The sequence below is a fragment of the Erpetoichthys calabaricus genome, chromosome 3, assembly GCF_900747795.2.
Source record: "Erpetoichthys calabaricus chromosome 3, fErpCal1.3, whole genome shotgun sequence".
Lineage (NCBI taxonomy): Eukaryota > Metazoa > Chordata > Cladistia > Polypteriformes > Polypteridae > Erpetoichthys > Erpetoichthys calabaricus.
The window spans coordinates 50,758,490-50,779,064 of record NC_041396.2 but is presented as its reverse complement, the minus strand read 5'-3'; the positions used below and the strand labels follow the sequence as shown (position 1 = coordinate 50,779,064).

The window sequence follows — 20,575 nt, the reverse complement described above, 5'->3', positions numbered from 1 at the left end:
AGTGTGTGCTTGGTGTGTGGGTGTGTTTGTGTGTGTCCTGCGATGGGTTGGCACCCTGCCCAGGATTGTTTCCTGCCTTGTGCCCTGTGTTGGCTGGGATTGGCTCCAGCAGACCCCCGTGACCCTGTGTTCGGATTCAGCGGGTTGGAAAATGGATGGATGGACTATTTGGAACAATTGATGAGCTGGATGAGATGGTCCATGGTGTTCCTTATGACATGGTGTATACACGAGATGTGTACAGGTTTGCAACAGATGGAAGAGCACGACCAATTATTTTCTCAGCAGACCTCACAACACGCTGTAGTTTATTTTTGGAGTGTGCTGTTGCTGAACCAAACCAGACAAAAATGGAGAATGTGATTACACTTTCAATTATGGCTTTTTGAAACTGTACTAGGATTTGCTGGGAAATATTTAATTTCTCTAGTTGGCGTAAAAAGTACAACCACTGCTGATCCTTCTTAGTGATGGAAGTGGTGTTAATGTCCCAGCTGAGAGCGTTTGTGATAGTTGTACCCAAACATCTGAAAGATTCCACCGTACTGACTGTAGATTCATTCATTTCTAGTGGGTGAGGCTGTAACTGTCGTTTGTGAAAGTCAATGACCATTTCTACTGTCTTGGTGATATTGAGGACCAGCTTATTGGTAGCACACCAAGACACAATGCGAGACACCTCCATTCTGTGTGCTGTTTCATTACCATCAGTAATTAGGCCATTAATGGTGGTGTCCTCAGCGAACTTAATGATTTTTACTGAGGGATCAGTGAACTTAAAGTCATTGGTGTGCAGGGAATAAAGTAGGGGGAAAAGTATACAGCCTTAAGGGGCACCTGTGCTAATATGGACATAGTCTGAGAGGTGGGTATCCACTTGTTTCTGGTTTTTCAGAAAACTGTAAATCCCTTTACAGATGGAAGGATTCAGTTCAGTTGGTAAAAGCTTAGTTAACAACAGTTCAGAGACAATGGTGTTAAACATTGAACTGAATTATACAAACAGTATTCCGGCATAAGTTCCTTTACATTCCAGATGCTCTAGCACAAAGTAAAGGCCCATGTTGATGGCACTGTTTGCTCGATATGCAGACAGAAGGGGGTCGAGATCAGTGAGATGTAACAGATTTCAGATGGGTTAGAACAAGTTGTTCAAATATTTTCATTAGAACTGATGTTAGAGCAATAGGCCTATAATCACCGAGGCAGCTTATTTTATCATTTATGGGAACAGGAAAAATAACAGAGGCGGCACAGTGGTGCAGTGGGTAGCGCTGCTGCCTCGCAGTAAGGAGACCCGTGTTTACTTCCCAGGTCCTCCCTGCGTGGAGTATGCATGTTCTCCCCGTGTCTGCATGGGTTTCCTCCGGATGCTCCGGTTTCCTCTCACAGTCCAAAGACATGCAGGTTAGATGGATTGGCGATTCTAAATTGTCCCTAGTGTGTGCTTGGTGTGTGGGTGAGTGTGTCCTACGGTGGGTTGGTGCCCTGCCCGGGATTGGTTCCTGCCTTGCGCCCTGTGTTGGCTGGGATTGGCTCCAGCAGACCCCCATGACCCTGTGTTCGGATTCAATGGGTTGGAAAATGGATGGATGGATAGAGTCTGAAGTTCTTTGGTCCATTGTTGCTCTCCATAGACGTCTCATCAGAAAATTTGCTATTTCTATTCTGCATGAAAACATAAGATGTATTTGTTTTTCATTACATACTACTGTACATGGGTTGATTAACATATAAAAAATATATAATTTTTGGGTTACTATTGCTTAAAGTATAAGCACGTAATTTAAATGACAGCTGGAGAGCTCAATAGGACTTCAAGGAACCGTACCAGGTGTCCATCCTCAAAAAACCTGGACTGAGAGATGTGGTGCTTACAAAGTGACAGAACAAGGAGTCAGTGGAATTGTATAAATTGATGTACTTTGCATGGACAAGCACGTGAGACACACCATCTGGTACAGGAAGGCAAATAAACTATACAATCAGGCCCAGTTCAGAAGTGTATTTGTTTCATTTCTTAATATTATACTATATAAACTCCCCTGTTCATATTTTGTTAATCAGAAATAGCACATTTGCATCATTGGCAACATAATTCTGGTAAACAGTGCATCTTTGTATAAAGGTTTGTGAGGATTGTATATAGCAACTCAAAACTGTTCCCCTTGTGACTTTACACTTCATTTATTTCCTTGTTTGTTCAATTCTTTTTACTGCTTTGGACTATCAGTAGCCGTCTTTTTTGAAATGTATAGCACAAAAAGTTATGCCTTTTAATTTTACCATTGGGTGGCACGGTGGCTCAGTGGTAGCGCTGCTGCCTCGCTGTCAGGAGACCCGGGTTCGCTTCCCGGGTCCTTCCTGCATGGAGTTTGCATGTTCTCCCCGTGTCTGCATGGGTTTCCTCCGGGTGCTCTGGTTTCCTCCCACAGTCCAAAGACACGCAGGTTAGGTGGATTAGCGATTCTAAATTGGCCCTCGTGTGTGCTTGGTGTGTGTGTGTGTGTGTGTGGGTTGTGTGTGTCCTGCGGTGGGTTGGTGCCCTGCCTGGGATTGGTTCCTGCCCTGCATCCTGTGTTGGCTGGGATTGGCTCCTGTGATTCTGTGTTTGGATTCAACAGGTTGGAAGATGGATGGATGGGAATTTACCATTGAAAACATGGCAGCACTGCAAATTGTGCTCTGGTCAGGGCCATAAAATTGTAAACATTTGGAGTGTAAAAGACTCCTCGCTTGCAGCCCTGGCCATACCATCCCTAGTCTGACTATGGCAGACTATATAAAACTCCAACCTTTCCCACCTTTCAATAGAATGTTCTGTGTTTCTGTTGATATGCAAATGCAATAAGACATAATGCAAACTAGTCAAGACATATTTGCATTTACTTTTCACAAAGTACATTAATTTCACTTTCACCCTGACTTTGCTGGAATAAAGAGGCTAACTAAAGGAGTAAATACTTTTAGGAATTTACATTACAAATAGTTGATAAAAATATAAAAAAAACACTTAACTCTCTTGACATTGGGTAAGTATTTGGTTTTGAAGTATGTATAATGTGGTATTAAGATGATGCTTTAAAAGTAGTCACTTGATACTTATATTAAAAAATACATAAAATATTATATGCATTTTATGTTTTCCATAATGTTATTTTTACAATGTATATAAAGATGAGCTAATAATATTTTAAAACTAACTGTAAAAGACTGTTATGTGCTTTTAAAAATTGTAAATTATGATTAGCCTTGAGCAAGTTTTATAGAAATTGCCTATAGAATATTAAGCTTTTTAAAGGTATATTCAGGAACTATGAAAAGGTTGACTCAATCTGATGTGTCACAAATCTGACATAAAATGCTTATCAAACAAAAAATATAATTTTGCACTGCAATATTCCCTTGGCATAGTAGAAAGCAGGGGTCCATGTAGATGTTCTTAACTGGTTCAGATCATATTTAACTGGTAGACACTTTTCAGTGACTTTTTATTCCTCTTTTTCATCTACTGCTCCTCTTAAATATGGTGTTCCTCAGGGATCGATTTTGGGTCCTGTTTTATTCTCTATATACTATCACCCTATTGGAGCGACTTTTAGGAAATCTAACATTTCTTTACACTGCTATGCTGATGATACTCAGGTTTATATTCCTGTTTGCAACTCTGCAACAAATTAACTCCACAACTGTCTGTCTGAACTAAGATCATGGATGGCTAATAATTTTCTTGATCTGAATCAAAATAAAACGGAGGTGCTTATAGTGGGTCCATCAGCTAAAGCCCAAATTGGTCTTGGACTTCTCGGCTCTTTCTCTGTCTTTTTCAAACCTCAAGTCCGCAATCTTGGTGTTACCTTTGACAGTAACCTTTCTTTTGAGAAACAAGTAAATTCTGTAGTCAAGAGTTGCTTTTTTCAATTTCGTCTATTAGGTAAGATCAAGCCTTTTTTATCTTCTAGGGATCTTCAGAAAGCTACTCATGCTTTTATTTTTTCTCGCCTCGATTACTGCAACTCGCTGTATTCTGGGATTAACAAATCTCTGATATACCGGTTACAGCTGGTCCAAAATGCTGCCGCTCGCTTTCTGGTTGGGGCAAGAAAGTATGACACTGTTTCTCCTATTTTAGCTTCTTTACACTGGCTGCCAGTCAGTTTTTGAATTGATTTTAAAATCTTGCTGCTAGTTTTTAAATCTTTACATGGACTTGCCTATTTATCTGAACTGTGTGTTTTACACCAGCAATCCAGAGTGCTTAGATCTTCTGATCAATTGCCTCTTGTTGTCCCTTGTACCAAGTGTAAAACTAAGGGGTACAGGGCCTTTGCAGCTGCTGCTCCTCACCTGTGGAACTCTTTACCTCATCATATAAAGGAGTCGTCTACAATTGAACTGTTCAAAACAAGATTAAAAACTCATTTCTATTCACTTGCATTCTGTGACCTTCAGTAATACTGATGGTTTCCTCTTTGTGATTATATAACATTATTTCTATTTATTATGTATCTTATTTTATGTTCATATATTTTATTTCTATTTATGTTTTATGTTAATTGTTTTGTTTTTCTTTTATTCTATTATTGTAAAGCACTTTGGCCACAGCATTACTATGTTGTTTTAAATGTGCTATATAAATAAATTGACATGACATGACATGTTTTGTTGCCTGACATTCTATTAAGAGAAAGATATGAAGCAAGAAAAAAAGGGGAAAATGGTGTTTGTAGAATGGAGAAGAAACATCTTGATGTCCGTGGAAATTAGAGACCAGTTTGTTCATTTAAATCCCAGAGTACAGGCAGGAGAGCAGCATTTACTATACCTGTCAGTTTGAGGGAATGGGTAGCAGGAGACATGGAGCTGGGGTTTCATCTCTTTAAAGGCTGCTGAAGGTTCAGTGGTACAGAGACAAAAGCAGCTACTAGAGGGGTCTAGCTTGCTGTCCTTGAACCCAAAGAGGGGCTGCCACTTAGCTAGCCACTGATTTTGGGGCTTGCCAAGGAGTGACAGGCATAAAGTTTGCTCATGCCAGAGGTACATCTGAGTACAGAGTTAAGATTAGAGGGCAGGATCAAGAGAAGATTCCTACCTTTAAAGGTGGGGAAGTGGGGACACAATCCAGTCACACAAACCTACTGAGCTAAGCTCCTAGAGTTAGCACATGTTTGTTTGAGTTTTGCTTACTTTATCTTCTCCCTTGTGTGATTTCTATAATCTTCTTGTTGGTCCAAACTACAGGTTTCAAGTTAACGTTGGAATTCACTCCGGATCAGCATTAGGCAGCTGCAACATTTAGATGTGTTCAAATCAAGACTTAAGGTTTTTTTTAACTTGGGCAAGTTTTCAGGATTTTAAAATTTCATTTATTATGTTTTTGTATTTTGTTCTGTTTTATGTAATTTTATTTTCTATTGACTTTTATATTTTAGTATATTTTATATTCCCTGTGCTTTTATACTGTAAAGTGCCTTAGACACTTGCTATGTAAACACTGAAATACTTATATTAAAAGTTAAACATTGCCCATTGTCTTAGTTATAGTGCCATGTATATTTTTCATATGTGCTGACTGTAGACTATTATACCTGTGCTGGATATGTAGGTATCTCGTCTGCAATAATTAGTTTTTAATAAAAAGTTAAAATCCCCATGTGCACATACATCCTCACTATGATGTGGCACATTTTGAACCTAAAAAATCGATAGTCAGCCTCACGTGAACACCTTTTTGATGCCGTCTTTCTGTTCTAGAAAGCAATTTATGTTATTCTTATTGTAAGAGCGTGTAGATAGTCTGCTATTCTCTTACCAGAATTCGGCGTCTGTTCTGCTTGGCTTGCAGGTTACCATGATGGCATAGCAGACCGAGTCCTAGATGTGTGGGAAGGCACACAGAGATGGTCACCTCAGTTTGTGGACTACTTGCCAATTGTATTTTTATTTCTTGTATAACACAATGGCAAAGATACATGACTGAGCTACCCAAGAACACTTCTCTTTTTTTTTCTCCTAATCAATTGCTACTCCCTCTTCCCTTAAATAATCAATAAACTTTATTAAAACTTAACTTCGGCTTACATTATAACCATCTCTAAAATTAAGTCAGATTTTGTGCTCAGTGACATATAACTTCATAGTTTTTGGCATTGACACAAGTAATCTCTTTATTGCCTACTAGACAATAATTTCATTTTAAATATGTAATTTATTTCGTTGCTGTTTTCTTTACATATTTATTAATAATATTTGCAATACAGGTAGTCATCGACTTACAACCATGTTTAATTCCGACAGACTGGTAGTATATGTATTCAAAACTGACCGTATGTATAGTACTGTATAGTAAGTCACTTAAGTCATGTTGTTTGTTTTATATCCTTTTTTATCATAATTCTTAACACATTATATAGATTTTATACCTTTTTTGTGTAAATAATTTTTTTATTTCATTATTTTGTTTCTTTATTACTGTTATTCAAATAGGTGCCAAACCTTGAGCCGTTTCACGAATCCTTTCTTTGTCTGTGTGATGTTTCATCTGTATGAGCCTCTCTCCGTGTTTATTGTGTTAACTGTGAGAGGAGGAATTTTACCGGCTGAGTTTGAGCACTCATATGTTTTCTGTTGTAACATTTCAGCATGTTAATAATGAACATTAACTGATAAAGGAGTTCAGTGTGCATGCATTACCTCTTCGTGGCAGTTCATACAAAGTGGCACATCGTGAGTTACAACCAAAGGCGACTTTAGGGGTGTGCGGGGCCTTGGGCTGACCAACCCCACGCAGGGCCGGTTACGTCAAACGCTGTCACCGGTATGTGTGGACTGTATGAACTTGCATGAAAATTTAATAACAATAATGTTATCATACACCGGATTTTCTCACTACAGTATTCAGCTGAATTTCTGCAAGATAACATGAGATCTTTATCAAAATATAAATGGAGAATATAACTTCCACTCGAATGGTACACACAGACCTCAAAAGCTGGGCCCCTTTACGCACAGGGCCTGTGGTGGTCGCCCCACTTGACACCCCCAAACGCAGCTCTTGTTCCCAACACAGAAGCTTTGGAGTTTACTTGGATTCAAAACCAGAGTGCAGCAGTGCAGTGCGTGCAGTGAACACCAGTTACAATGGGATCACTGAGATCGCATTTCCTTTCTTTCCTCCCTCATATTGCTTGATCACCTTCATTTTTGTATAGCGATCAACTTGCCTTTTTTTCCTGTAATTGTACGACGAATGTAACTGAACATATTTGAAACTGCTGCAGGTGATAAATTGAGACTGAGATGAATGAGTCACAGCATACGTGGAGGTTCTCATCCCATTGTTATGGACACCAATGCCAAAAAAGCTTGTAAAGAGTTTTTGAGAGGTGGACTATAGCCAGAAAATGAACATTTGGGCAAACTGGAGCAGCTAAAGAGAGAGGTCTTATATCGCATTCATGTGCTATTGGAGTATTCAGAGTTCCCGGTTATCATGTTTGATGTTCTTACTTCAGTGTGTTCACGTGAATTTCCAGTTGGACTATTCGGGATACATCTGGCTTTTTACAAAAGCTCTTCAAATAAATAAATACATAAATGTATAGACAAATAAATACACACACGCACACACTATAGTTTTGAACACACACCAGAACAACTAAAAAGAAAGAAAAGAAAACTTCTGATTTGGCCGTCACCTGATTTGTTACTTGGTTTGTAAAAAAGAAATTAAACTGTATATTTTTTTAATGAAAATAAAGAGCAAACTAGTCACATTAAATGTGAACCACTTCACTCCCAATGCTATTAAACCACAAAGATGGCATTTTGGACTGACTAGGTTATTTTATACAATTGACTAAGCTGAATGGTCAGTTTTAAATCACAACTAGGATAATTTTGATAACTTTGTTTTCTCCAAATTGATCAAATCATAGCTTTGAGTAGCTCTGAGTTCATAGGGCATTCATCTGGAATTTTCAACTCAGAAACTCAGAAATGCTGAAGGCTTCTTACTCCTCACAGGTGGCGCTGCTGGTAGTGCTGCTGCTTTGCAGTAAGGAGACTGTGGAAGATTGTGGGTTTGCTTCCCGGTTCCTCCCTGTATGGATAGCGCTTTGAGTACTGAGAAAAGCGCTATATAAATGTAATGAATGAATGAATAAAGAGACATAGAAAAGTAATTGTCAAAGCCAGAAATGACAAACCAGAATGGTACAGTATTTGTAATGTTAGATGATGTTCTAGCTCATCAGACCTCTCCAATAGTAGTCTTGATAAGTCCACGTCGAGCAGATCCTTTGATTTTGTGGGGTTCTTATTGGTGCCACTGTAACCATACAAGCTGTGCCAATTGTGACCACTAGGCTAGAAAGTACTCAGGAGAAAGCAGAAAGTATTCATAACAGAAAAATCTTCAATATATTTTTGATTCCCAGCATGGTAGAGACATTTATTTTAAATAAAAGCAACATCTAAATTACTCCTGAAGTTGTTTTTTTCTCTTTTTTTAACCCTTTATCCCCCATATTTACCAGAGTGAGGCTTCTTAAGTAATCAAAAAGTCTCTGTCTGTAAAATTGGCACAAGTCATTCTACTTGGTAAAGTGATGTCCTTCTTTTAATTGTAATGGTGGCCTGGAGTAGTAGAAATCTAACTAGGAGCAAATACTTTTTCATTGATTCAGAAGGGACAATCCACTTAATCTCTTTCTGACCTTCCTTGGTTGGCTTTGGTGGATGTGAGTTCTGTCCATGATACTTTCAGTTCACTCTTGAAAAAAATAAGCACGGGTACATCTTGAGTTTCCAGGCCCAGTCTAACATTTTGCCCTGTGCTCCCAAAACTTTAAGCACAAAGGGACATTGTAAACAATGAAAATCACTCAGTGTAGGTGACAGCGGCTGTGAGTGTGCCCATGAAATGGACTGGCACCCTGTTTGTTGTTTCACACCTTGCACTTACTCATTCTGGGATTGGCTTCAGCTTCCTCTCATCTTAGGTGTTTTTTAAATGCATTTGTTATTTAAAGTGTATAAAAATGACCCTCTGGATATACAGGTATGGTATTGTTATTCAAAATATTAATTTAAATGATTAAATTGTATGTAAATCAGATGTTGATTGTTTCTAAGTGCTGAGTTATTCTGTGTTTTACTTACATTGAACTGGTATTAATTTTTACTTTTTATATTTTCTTTTTTTAGTTTGCAAAGGAAAGTAATAGTTATGAAAGGATTTTATCTTATATTTACTGCCCTCTTCATTCAGGTCAGTGTACACTCTACGTACAAATTCAATTACCAATGTGTTCATAAAAAGCTGTAACACTATAACTATATGTTATATAAATGTCCAATAGAATATGGTAGTATAGGCAGCATTCTGAATGCTTTTTATTTGAAAAATATATCAACATTCATGTTTTCACAGATGCATATAACATCAGCACTCCTACTGTTGCCCAGCTCCTAGGACTTAGTGTTAGTTATTGGCACAGCTCTCTCTGAATGGAGTCTACATGTTACCTCATGTCTTTTTCTCTGGGTTTTCTTTATGTGTTTAAGCTTTCCTCACATACCAGACACATGAGTGTTAGTTTCACTGATATCTCTGAAAGGAGCCTTATGAGTCTGGCAAGTGTGAGACATGATGCACTGCTGTCCAAACTTGCTCACACCCCTTCCTTCTGTCCAGTGCTGCATGAACAAAATAGGTTATGTAGGATCAGAAAAGAAATGGAGAAATATCTACTCTATATATATAAAATCCTAAGCCTAAAAGTACAACGATTTTGTGCAAGGATTTTATGTGACGTTTTTATGTCTTGTTTTTTGCCGGGTTTATTTTAAAACCTACATATATATGTTTGGTATCTTTCTTTTCAGAATTTATCAAACTTTAACATGATGTTGTTAGATTTTCAGATTCTTACTCTGTTTTTAAATTATAAACTAAGAAATATCAAGACGAGACTTTGTGCCAAGAGATTTAACCACGCCCAGGGCCGGAAATAAAAGACAAAGAGTAGGACAGCTGCTGTACAGGCAAATAGTTGCATAATGATGTGTACCAACCTCTAAAATCCCTCTCTGCTCTTCAATAATTTATATCTATCAACATGTTCAAAATCCCTAGGGGTTTTCATTGTCCCAGAAGATTCAATGAAGTGGGTCTCGTTGACAATTGGATTGTCCAGATTAATTCCAGCATCACAATATTTTGTTCAGATGGTGGTGATTTTTTGCAAATCTTCAATGTATTTTCTAATTAAAACTTATAGGAGTCTCCCATCCCCTGCACTCAGTTATGAAACTGTGCAAACTTTTCAGCGCTTTGCACAAGGGACCAAGAAGCTGTCAAAAGTATAGAGTACTGACGATTATTTGTTTCCACTTCAAACACTGCTTTAGAGTGACCATTCAGTTTAATCAGCATGTCTCTGGGAGGTGGTAGTAAAGCTGCAGTACCTGGGGTGTAACTAGTGCCACAAGAACGACAAACAGACATCATAAAGGTTTGGGGCAGCCACCCGTATAATATGCCTTGTCTGCAAAAAGGTAGTTAAAAATTGTGAGTTGTTCTCAAGAACAACTTAAAAGACAAAAGGATAAAGACAAAAGGCCAGTGGAGGAAGTAGTGTCATCGGGGCCGGAAGTGTACGTGACGTCATCTGAGCCGGGACCGGAAGTGACATTATCAGGGGCGGGGACCAGAATTGACATCATCAAAGGCACCGGAACCCTGTGGAATTTTCCGAGAATGGTCTGCAAGGGATCAAGAAAGACAGTTAGTGTACCCCGCCGCCCCCTGGTCGGACGTGGAATTGTCATTATTGACTTCTACTCTCATGTGTGTGACACTAGGAAATTCACGCAGACATAAGAAGAAAGCACAAACTCAACATAGAGAGAGACTGTGCCTGAATTTCAATGCAGGACTCTGAAGCTGTCAGCAATGCTAACTATGCACCACATTGCTCTCTACCACCTAAAATTTATTATCTTAAATGAACATTTAAGTGGAATGAGAATACAGTTTTTATCAGTAAAGAATGAAACAGATCTAAACTATGATTGAACTTGACAATGTTCTTCTTTTTATCTTCAGAATGTTCCTTCCACTGCACAAGGTAAATAAACAAGGCATTGTGGTCCGGTTGAGCTTTTCAAAGTTCTCAGTTTGTTCTTCATTACTGACTCTGTGACCCTCACCAAGCTCCTCTTCCAGCCAGACCCACAACTTTACAGACATGTTAATAGTTGTACTCTGCACCTGTGAAGTGGTTTGGATAAAAGTTTCAGATAAGTCATTTTTATTTTTTCCTAAATGATTGTTATCTGACAGGTAGCAGCAAGGTCTTAGAAATACTTAATAATAGTGTGGTTCGGATATTACTTTTTATAATGCCTTTTAGACAAACGGCCCACTCTGCTTTTGGCTCTCACAAAGCAGACGTAGTCAGTGGAAAAAAAAATGGCTGGCAAAAAATTTAACACCAGGCTGAGTTCAGAAGCAACCGAGTCAGCTTTAGGTAAATATCAGAAAAAGGTTGTAAAATAATTAGGTTTCAGTAAGGGTTGAATGAAATGAAAATTTAATATCAAACACTTAAATGACTTCAAAACTTTACATTACAGTAGATATGGCACTAGAGCAAATGAGTATGTTGTGATTATCTGAGGGAATCACATACTGATACACGGATACATTTTAGGGCGCCAACCTGGCCGTCCTGGTTTACTCAAAGGATTAAACAAAGATTTTCATGCTCAATGGCATGAAAAAGAAACACAAATTACTGTCACCAAAATAACGTGGCTATCACAAGAAAGATTGCTTTGTCTGCCATCAGATAAGAGTGGAGCTCTTTTGCTCAGGTGGCTTGGATAACATTTGACACCTCCTGCTGGGTGGTTGTATTATCGTATTATTTCCCTCTACTTACCCTTTACCTGTTTTCCCTCAAGGGTAAGTGTTCTCGTCAAGTTCGTTATCGGGTTGGTCTACTGTTGCACTTTAAGATGAACACACACATACAATGATGTACGCATACACACAGACCCTAACCACAACAGTGCCCTATGAATGACACACACACACGCTGATTAACCTCTAGCACTTTAAACCACACAAGTGCTTTAGGAATAACACAGCCTGTCACTCAGCACTTCAAGAGACTTACTTATTATTGGCACGAACAACATACAATGTTTTAGTGATATTCATCCATCCATTTTCCAACCCGCTGAATCTGAACACAGGGTCACGAGGGTCTGCTGGAGCCAATCCCAGCCAACACAGGGCACAATGCAGGAACCAATCCCGGGCAGGGTGCCAACCCACCACAGTGTTTTAGTGATATCTCAGACCTAAATATTACTTTTGGTCTACAAGAATACATTTAAACATACAAAGACTCGGCACTCTTGACTCTTGGCCATTTATCAGCCAAGAATACCTTCTTTTCATACTGTTCCAACTATTGAGTGGAGCTCCTCACTCTCAGCCTTATAAACCTCGCAGCACAGATATAATGGCAAATGTCTGTGGCTGCTCCAGGTGCTCAAAGAAATCTAACTTATTACTTCAATCACTCTAGACATTAAGACAAAGCATAGAAAGTTAAAATCAGCATGGTATTTATTACAAGAATAATAATAATACCACTGGAACAAAGAATAACAGAAAATAGGTACTGATAGGAAAGTCTGAATATACAGTAGATAGTCTTTAGAAAAAGCTTAAGAAAAAAGTAACAGATGACAAGGATGAATGTCCTAGGGAGGCGTTTGATTTAGCAATCAATGTTCATGATGCTTTTCTGACGACCAGTGACATCATCGTTGCTGTTTTCTCTTCTTCTGACGTTGCTTTCAAATGAGGCATATTTATTATGAAATGTCATGCCGTAGTTTCACAACACATGCATCTGATTGGCTGGCTGTCAATATGATTGATGAATTTTGCTCAAACTCTTTAATCTATCTTTTTCCAGCTAATAAAATTATTTGATATTGCCTCATGTCCGTCTTTCCCAGGCTGTAAACGAAATTGTTGTCCCAGATGTCCGTATCAATAGCCTGAGGTGTCGGCTCAGTCTTCCTTTCCCAGGCTGTAATACCAAACTAGCACTAAGCTGTGAACAACTGTTATAAAAGTGAGGTGTAAGAGAAGAGGATAAGCCTTTTTTTATCCTAAATGTAGTTTATCTGTTGTCTTGTCTTGAACAAAATATAATGGAAAATTAAACCAAAATGTACAGATTTTATACACCATAGCAGTGGTCATACTTTTATGGTCCAGTGACTGGAAGGGGTGGAGTCAATTGGCGGACAGGATGAGCTTTGATGGGCCGAATAACCCGTTCTCATTGAGAATGTTGTAATGTTATATTTGGGAGCACAAAAACATCTTAAGTTACATTGTCTGAGCTACCTGATTACAAATTAGCACAAAAACTAACACAACAAGTCTTTTATAGTGTCTTCCTAATGGAACAACACAACTAAGAAACCAAAAGAAATACTTTACTCCTCCACAGACCATGAGAAGTACCTCTAATAAACATTCAGGACTTGCTTCAGAGGCCTAAGGCTGCAAGCAAAACAGAATCCCCTTCAGCTTATGAAAGCTCCATCTTGATAGGCGATGAAATCACTTGATACACTGTCCATCTGGGAAAGGCTCAGGGCTGGAGACCTAAAGAGCTGAACTTAATGTACATAAGGAAAATGAGAAGAGCCCAATTTGGTTTACAAGATTTAAAAACTGGGGAAGTCATGGGCAGAGGGTCCAGCCACGGAGAAGGAAGTTATTTACTTTCTTAGTTGCTCTCTCTCTCTCTCTCTCTGTCATCCCACATACCTGTATCTGACCATATCTGATCAGATACCGCATCAGACAAGTGGCCTTATCTGAAGAACTGCTAAGCTTCCATAGAGTCTATTTAAGCTTTTTTGGTGTAGTCTAGCTTCAAGCAGTGATAACATTCTTTTTTTTTCCTTTTTTCAGGTTATTCAAAAACATTATACTTTAAAATAACAATCGATAGTGGTGTTCCTGTTCCAGATTACATTGCAAATGTTTCTTCAGCATTGGTCAACTTCAGATTTGGTGATCTCAATGCTACTACCAGTAGGTCTGCTTGAAAAATATATAAGATGGGGTGATTATAGATGTTGATATCATAAACAGCTTAATAGTTGTCAAATGCAATTATTTCAATTAGTATGTGCTGTGTATAAGGGAGATGGGTTATGATTGTCGATCTGGGCTGCTGTCACAAAGCTCATAGCTCTTCAACTAGAAGGTGGAATGACTAAATTCAGAATTTTAGCTCAAGTGTATTGTCATATCTATACAGTAAAATCAAATTCTTAATGGAATTTCTCCTCCGAGCAGTTGACAATAATAAAATACGGACAAACACATACACCTTCTTGACCACTAAGCCACGATTTTGGATCTAGAATTTGAAGCTACAACTCCTGAAACAAACATTTCTCACATTGTTTCCTTTTTGTCCTAAATCTTTGTTACATTAGGATAGCTTATAAATTAGATTTCTGTTTAACAAAGTGAGGGTTTAACTATATCGTGATGCTAAATAATTGTCACAATGCCAAACTTCACATAGCTTCACATAGCTGGTTGTCTGTTGTCTTATTTTTGGGTTGAGGGTGCTTGTCACATATAACAGACCACCCCATTATTATTACTTTATTGCAAAGCTGTTCAAAAATTGTAATTAGCACTCAGTGCTGATTTTATTGGAGTGTGTTTGGGGACATACTACAGTACCTCCTATGTTATTTTTACTAAATTGGGTAGCGTTGTGTTATATATACAGAGGGTTAGTCAAGAATTATCTGCACTACTTGGTTTCTTAAATGTATTAGAACTACAGAAAGAACACATAGACACATTATTTTTTAACATAGTCTCCTTGGTCCGAAGTTTCACAAGTTTGTTTATGCCCTCAAAAAACAACATTTTTGCTTAGTCCCTCATCCACACATGCACCACTTCCTCCACATGTTTGTCTGTGGGAAGTCAGCAACCGAACTGATAGTGATCCACATAAATTAAGTCATGGCTGTATGAAGGATGATCCAATACATCCAATCCCAGATTTTGAAGTGTTTCATGCATATGGACAGCAGTATGTGGGCGCACAATGTTTTGCAATAATAAACTCCTTTCAATAAGCTGCGGTGTTTGCTTTGAATTGCAGGCTTCAGCTCATTGTGCATCTTCACAATGTAACTTGCACTGTTCACAGTTGAATTCCTTTCCTGATAATGTTCCAATATTGTTCTTGTAAGGCCCAAAACACTGTGAGCATCAGTTTCTCTTCAAAAATGAATCACCTTCATTACCGTAGCAGTCCAATAAGAGTTGACAGGTGGTTAGAAGATTGCACTTATGCTCCTCTGTGAGCTGTTTCGATACCCATATTGCACAGACTTTATGAAAGACAAGGCTGTTGTGGATGCTCTCATATGCAGAACTATGACTAATTGGCCATGACTAATTGGCCAGCATTGGATAAAAAGTAGGACAAAACCCAGAATGGATTACTAAAACATCCCAGGGCAAACTCAAACACATCTACTCACACTGGGCCAATGTAGATTCTGGGATCTGGGAGGACGCTGGAGTAACACCAAACATGCTTGGAGAGAATATGCAGACTCAACAGGTATACAGGTTATAATACCCAATCCAAAAATGATGGCTTTTTAAATATTTACCCCATGAAGTTTGTTTGGATAATAGAGAAAAAAGTTTAACCTCATGTTTTCAGGCAGAAGGGAGTGTAAATAATTATAAACTTATAAAATCATTTTAAACTTCTGTTATATCATAGCAGTAACTGTCCCATGTTTATGCTTTAATAGAAGCAGACAGTGACCAATATTAATCAATAGTAAAATATCCCATGAAACATTTCATGTTACACGTGTCACATAATCCAGTCATATACTCAAAACGTGCAAAATGAAGACTGGACTCTTGGCCAGTAGACCTGGGGGAGAGGCAGGTCTTCAATCTGAAAACATGACCCCATGTGAAAGAGCTTCCAGGTTTTGGACTATCAATTAATCAGTTTAATCATATTTTAGCAAAACTGCATGCATTTTGCATGTTTTCAGTATGACATGATGTTATGAGAGTTATGTGATATTTTTTTCACAGATGTTTTGTTAGTATTTGACTTTTCCCAGAGTTGGTCGACAGCCATTTCTATTAAAGCATAAACTTTGTTAGTTCCATTCTACACAAAACCATGAGATTAAATTTCTTTTCTCAGCCATCACTACAAACTACATGGAGTAAGAAACATATAAAAAATATTTTTGGGTAGAGTATTCTTTTAAGAGTCAGGTGAAGTTGTGATGTGGCACTAGACAAGGCATGACCTATCTCCTGAATTCTGTTTATAGATAAAAGTTTATTTTTAAGGAAATCAGGCTGTACAAACTTTCATTTTACAGCTATGTTTGCTTAATTTGTTTTTAGATTGTAGTAGTGGATACTGCCAATGTGAACAATATTATCAGTGGCAAGACCAGACATGTGTAGGAGGGCAGGTTTGCAATGTGTCATCCATTGATTCTCCTCCTAGATGCCAGTCTATATACAGAGGTAAGAATTATGAATTATTGTTTGAAGTCAGATTCATGAAAAAAGGCAGATTCTGATAAACTCTTAGAATTAGTAAACTGATATAAAACACCATACCACAATTCTTCAAAATACAAATTGTTTGTTGTTAATATTTTCATTATTATTCAGTATCTATAAAATGTTTTCACCCCATTCTACCCCATTATTTGAATGTGTCACATCATGGATTCTAAATGTATTTAGTTGCATGTTTGCAATTGATGATCACAACAAATCATTACTATCAAAATAAAAACACAGTCCTATAGTTCTGTTTTGCTGATATTGCTGATTTTTTCTTGTAAAAATTATAACTACTGTACAACAGAACCAGATGTCCACTGTTTTATCGTGCTATCCGCATACAGTTGGTGTGATGTGCACCTAATACAAAAGGTACCAACTAACTTCTTAAGTTCTTTTCTTAATGGAGGAATAGAAAGAAATGTCTTTTTTTTTTTTTTTTAAGGGGAGTGTTTAACATCTTCCTCTTGGTTTATTGTATTAGTGTTTACTATGTTTATCCAGGGCTACTGTTTAACATCATTCCCTGGGTTTATTCTGTCAAGACTGTTTAAGATTATATTTTATGTTTATAGTATTTGGACGGTATTGTCAATAGATATCTCTATTTTAATCCTCATCTGCCACTGCTGGGAGGCTAGTTTTATTTTGGACGTGCTGTGTCCCTAGGGGGGGCGGCACGGTGGCGCAGTGGGTAGCGCTGCTGCCTCGCAGTTGGGAGACCTGGGGACCTGGGTTCGCTTCCCGGGCCCTCCCTGCGTGGAGTTTGCATGTTCTCCCCGTGTCTGCGTGGGTTTCCTCCGGGCGCTCCGGTTTCCTCCCACAGTCCAAAGACATGCAGGTTAGGTGGATTGGCAATTCTAAATTGGCCCTAGTGTGTGCTTGGTGTGTGGGTGTGTTTGTGTGTGTCCTGCGGTGGGTTGGCACCCTGCCCAGGATTAGTTCCTGCCTTGTGCCCTATGTTGGCTGGGATTGGCTCCAGCAGACCCCCGTGACCCTGTGTTCGGATTCAGCGGGTTGGAAAATGGATGGATGGATGGATGTGTCTCTAGGTATGTCAGAGAACTGGGAGTTTGTGAAGTGTGATCTAGCTTCACAATGGGAGGCAAAACAGGGAGGGCGGGGGTACTAGGGTGGGAGAGAAAGAGACCAAGCTGTTTCTAATCTATCCTTTTAATCGTTATAATTACAAATGCCAATGTTACAATAGGCTTCATGACAATAACTCCTTGAAAAACTGAAAATTAAGGTAAAAGTTGTCTTATCTTAAATTAAGTTTACAGAATGGTAACAGAAGTTCAGAAGTAATGTCTCCATGACCAAACAGTTAACTTTGTGTGATGGAATGTTAAAGGTCTCAATCAGGAATTAAAGAGAAAAAAATATTCTCTCATACCTAACAGGTCTAAACACTAAAATAGTATTTTTACAGGAGACCCAGTTAATAAGCAAGGATTAGTTTCAGCTGTACAGGGCATGAACTGGACAAATATTCAATTCCAACTTTACAAAGAAAACTAGAGGTGTGGGAATTCTTATACATAGAACAATCTCATTTGTAGTATCAGATGTAGTATCTGATCCTGAAGGGAGATATGTGATTGTCATGGGTAATTTATTAAACTGTAAAATGATTTTGATAAATATCTACGCACCCTATGTGGATGATAGGGACTCACAAAATTATAATAGCTGGAGACTTTAATTGTGTTTTAAATCTAGACCTAGATAGGTGTCCTGCCACAGGGGCGATGGCATCTAACACTCCAAAAACAATTACACAGTTTGTAACTGATCACAACTTATCAGACCCCTGGAGATTTCTAAACCCAAACTCAAGAGCATATTCCTTCTATTCACCAGTGCATCACTGTTACTCAAGAATTGATTATTTCTTTATAGGTAACAATTTGTTGCCTACGATTAAATCTTGTAAGTACGACGCTATTATCTCCAACAACTCCCTACTTTGATCATGAAGCTAAAATCACTAGGCCCCACATACTCATTTTGCAACTGGCGTCTTAATCCACTTTTATTAGCAGACAAAAACTGAAGAGAATTTATATCCTAGCAAAAGTTTTTAATGACAAATACATCCTCCAAGGTCTCTGCAGGAATACTCTGGGAAACCCTAAAGGCTTTCTTAGGAGGTCAGATTATTTCATATCTTTCACACAAAAATAAATTGGAAAACAAGAAGGCATCAGAACTAATCAATGAAATTACCAGAATAGATTAAGAACGTGCCAGGTGTCCAAATGAGGCACTTCATAGGAAAAGATAGGTTCTGCACACAGAATTCAACCTTGTGACAACTAAAGAAACAGAACATTACTATAAACACGGAGAGAAAGCTAATATGATCACAGTGCAATCCCAGCAATTACCAGATGGAGACACAATCATTGACCATAATAATATAATGCACACATTTAGAGACTACTAGAAGTCCTTATATTCTACTCAGTTTAAAGAAGATAAGACACAACCTAATGCGTTTTTTGGATGCATTATAAATACCGTAACTAGATACACTCAGTGCAGAGGAATTGAATAAACCACTGAACTGTCAGAATTTCTAGATGCTATAAACTAACTTCACAGTGAGAAAGCAACAGGCCCTGATGGCTAGCCTGCAGAATTTTTTAAAATATTCCCTATCAACTTAACTACCTTTTATTACCGACACTTACAGCAGCTAAAGACAATAAAGTTCTACCTCAAACTTTTCACCAAGCAATAATTACCATCTTTCCTAAGCAAAATAAGCACTTATTACAATGTGGATCATACAGACCAATCTCACTTCTGAATAATGATGATCAGATACTCTCCAAAGTCCTAGCTAGAAGGATTGAAAAAATGCTTCCTTCAATAATATCACAAGACCAAACTGGATTTATTAAAGGCAGACACATAGCTTCCAATCTTCAATGCCTGTTTAATGTAATATATTCAACCACAAAGTCTGACAACTCGGAGAGCATTTGATATGGTTGAATTGAACTATCTTTTCACTACATTAGAGAAATTTGGGTTTGGCCTGAACATTTGTGCATGGATCAAACTACTTCAGACTAGAATGTGGTACTAGACAAGGATGCCCCTTGTCACCACTGCTTTTTGCAATCGCCATTGAGCCACTTGCAATTCACTGTCAAAATGCTTCTGCGATAAAGGGGATTATCAGCGAAGGACTTAATCAGAAAATTTCACTATATGCAGATGGTATGGTACTATATATATCAGATCCACAAAATACTGTGCCTGCAGTCCTAACAGCACTAACAGAATTACAGAATTAATTTGATTAAAAGTGTGCTCTTTCAAGTGAACTCTCAAACACACAATATTAGATTGGACACCTTCCCTTTTACCATCGCAGATCAGTTTAAATACCTAGGGCTCAAAAATCACAAGTAAACATACAGCTCTTTATAAACAAAATTTTGCTGTCTGCATAGAAAAAATTAAGCAAGACTTACATAGATGGTCTACCCATTATCTCACTTTAGCTGGTAGAATTGACACTGTCAAGATGAATATCCTTCCTAAGCTTCTTTTTATATTTCAGAACATTCCAATATACATCAATAAATAATTTTTTAAGAAGTTAGATTCAATCATAACCTAATTTATTTGGAATTCAAAACATCCACATATCCAAAGAGTGACCCTACAAAGACCTAAGGCAGAAGGTGGCATGGCTGTACCTAACTTTCAATTTAATTACTGGGCGGGAAATATAAAAGCTATAAAAACCTGGACATTGACACAAACAGATGAACATACACTGGCTTGGTCTGCAATAGAAACAAAATACTGTATTACTTCATTATATTCCTTGCTTTGTACCCCAATGAATACAAGTAATTG

General features: G+C 38.0%; 2 protein-coding genes across 2 annotated transcripts in view; both read left to right on the top strand.

Annotated features, from left to right (window-relative positions):
* Window positions 1-20,575, top strand: part of LOC114648027 (adhesion G protein-coupled receptor F5-like) — a 395,766-nt gene that overhangs the window by 169,640 nt on the left and 205,551 nt on the right. The gene's annotated exons all lie outside the window — the stretch shown is intronic.
* LOC114648025 (uncharacterized) overlaps window positions 9,042-20,575 on the top strand; it is a 61,497-nt gene continuing 49,963 nt past the window's right edge. The window contains exons 1-5 of the mRNA XM_051924687.1: window positions 9,042-9,061; window positions 9,208-9,271; window positions 11,111-11,132; window positions 14,015-14,137; window positions 16,526-16,651. Of these exons, the coding sequence (XP_051780647.1) occupies window positions 9,042-9,061; window positions 9,208-9,271; window positions 11,111-11,132; window positions 14,015-14,137; window positions 16,526-16,651 (355 nt within the window). The remainder of the gene's footprint in view (window positions 9,062-9,207; window positions 9,272-11,110; window positions 11,133-14,014; window positions 14,138-16,525; window positions 16,652-20,575) is intronic.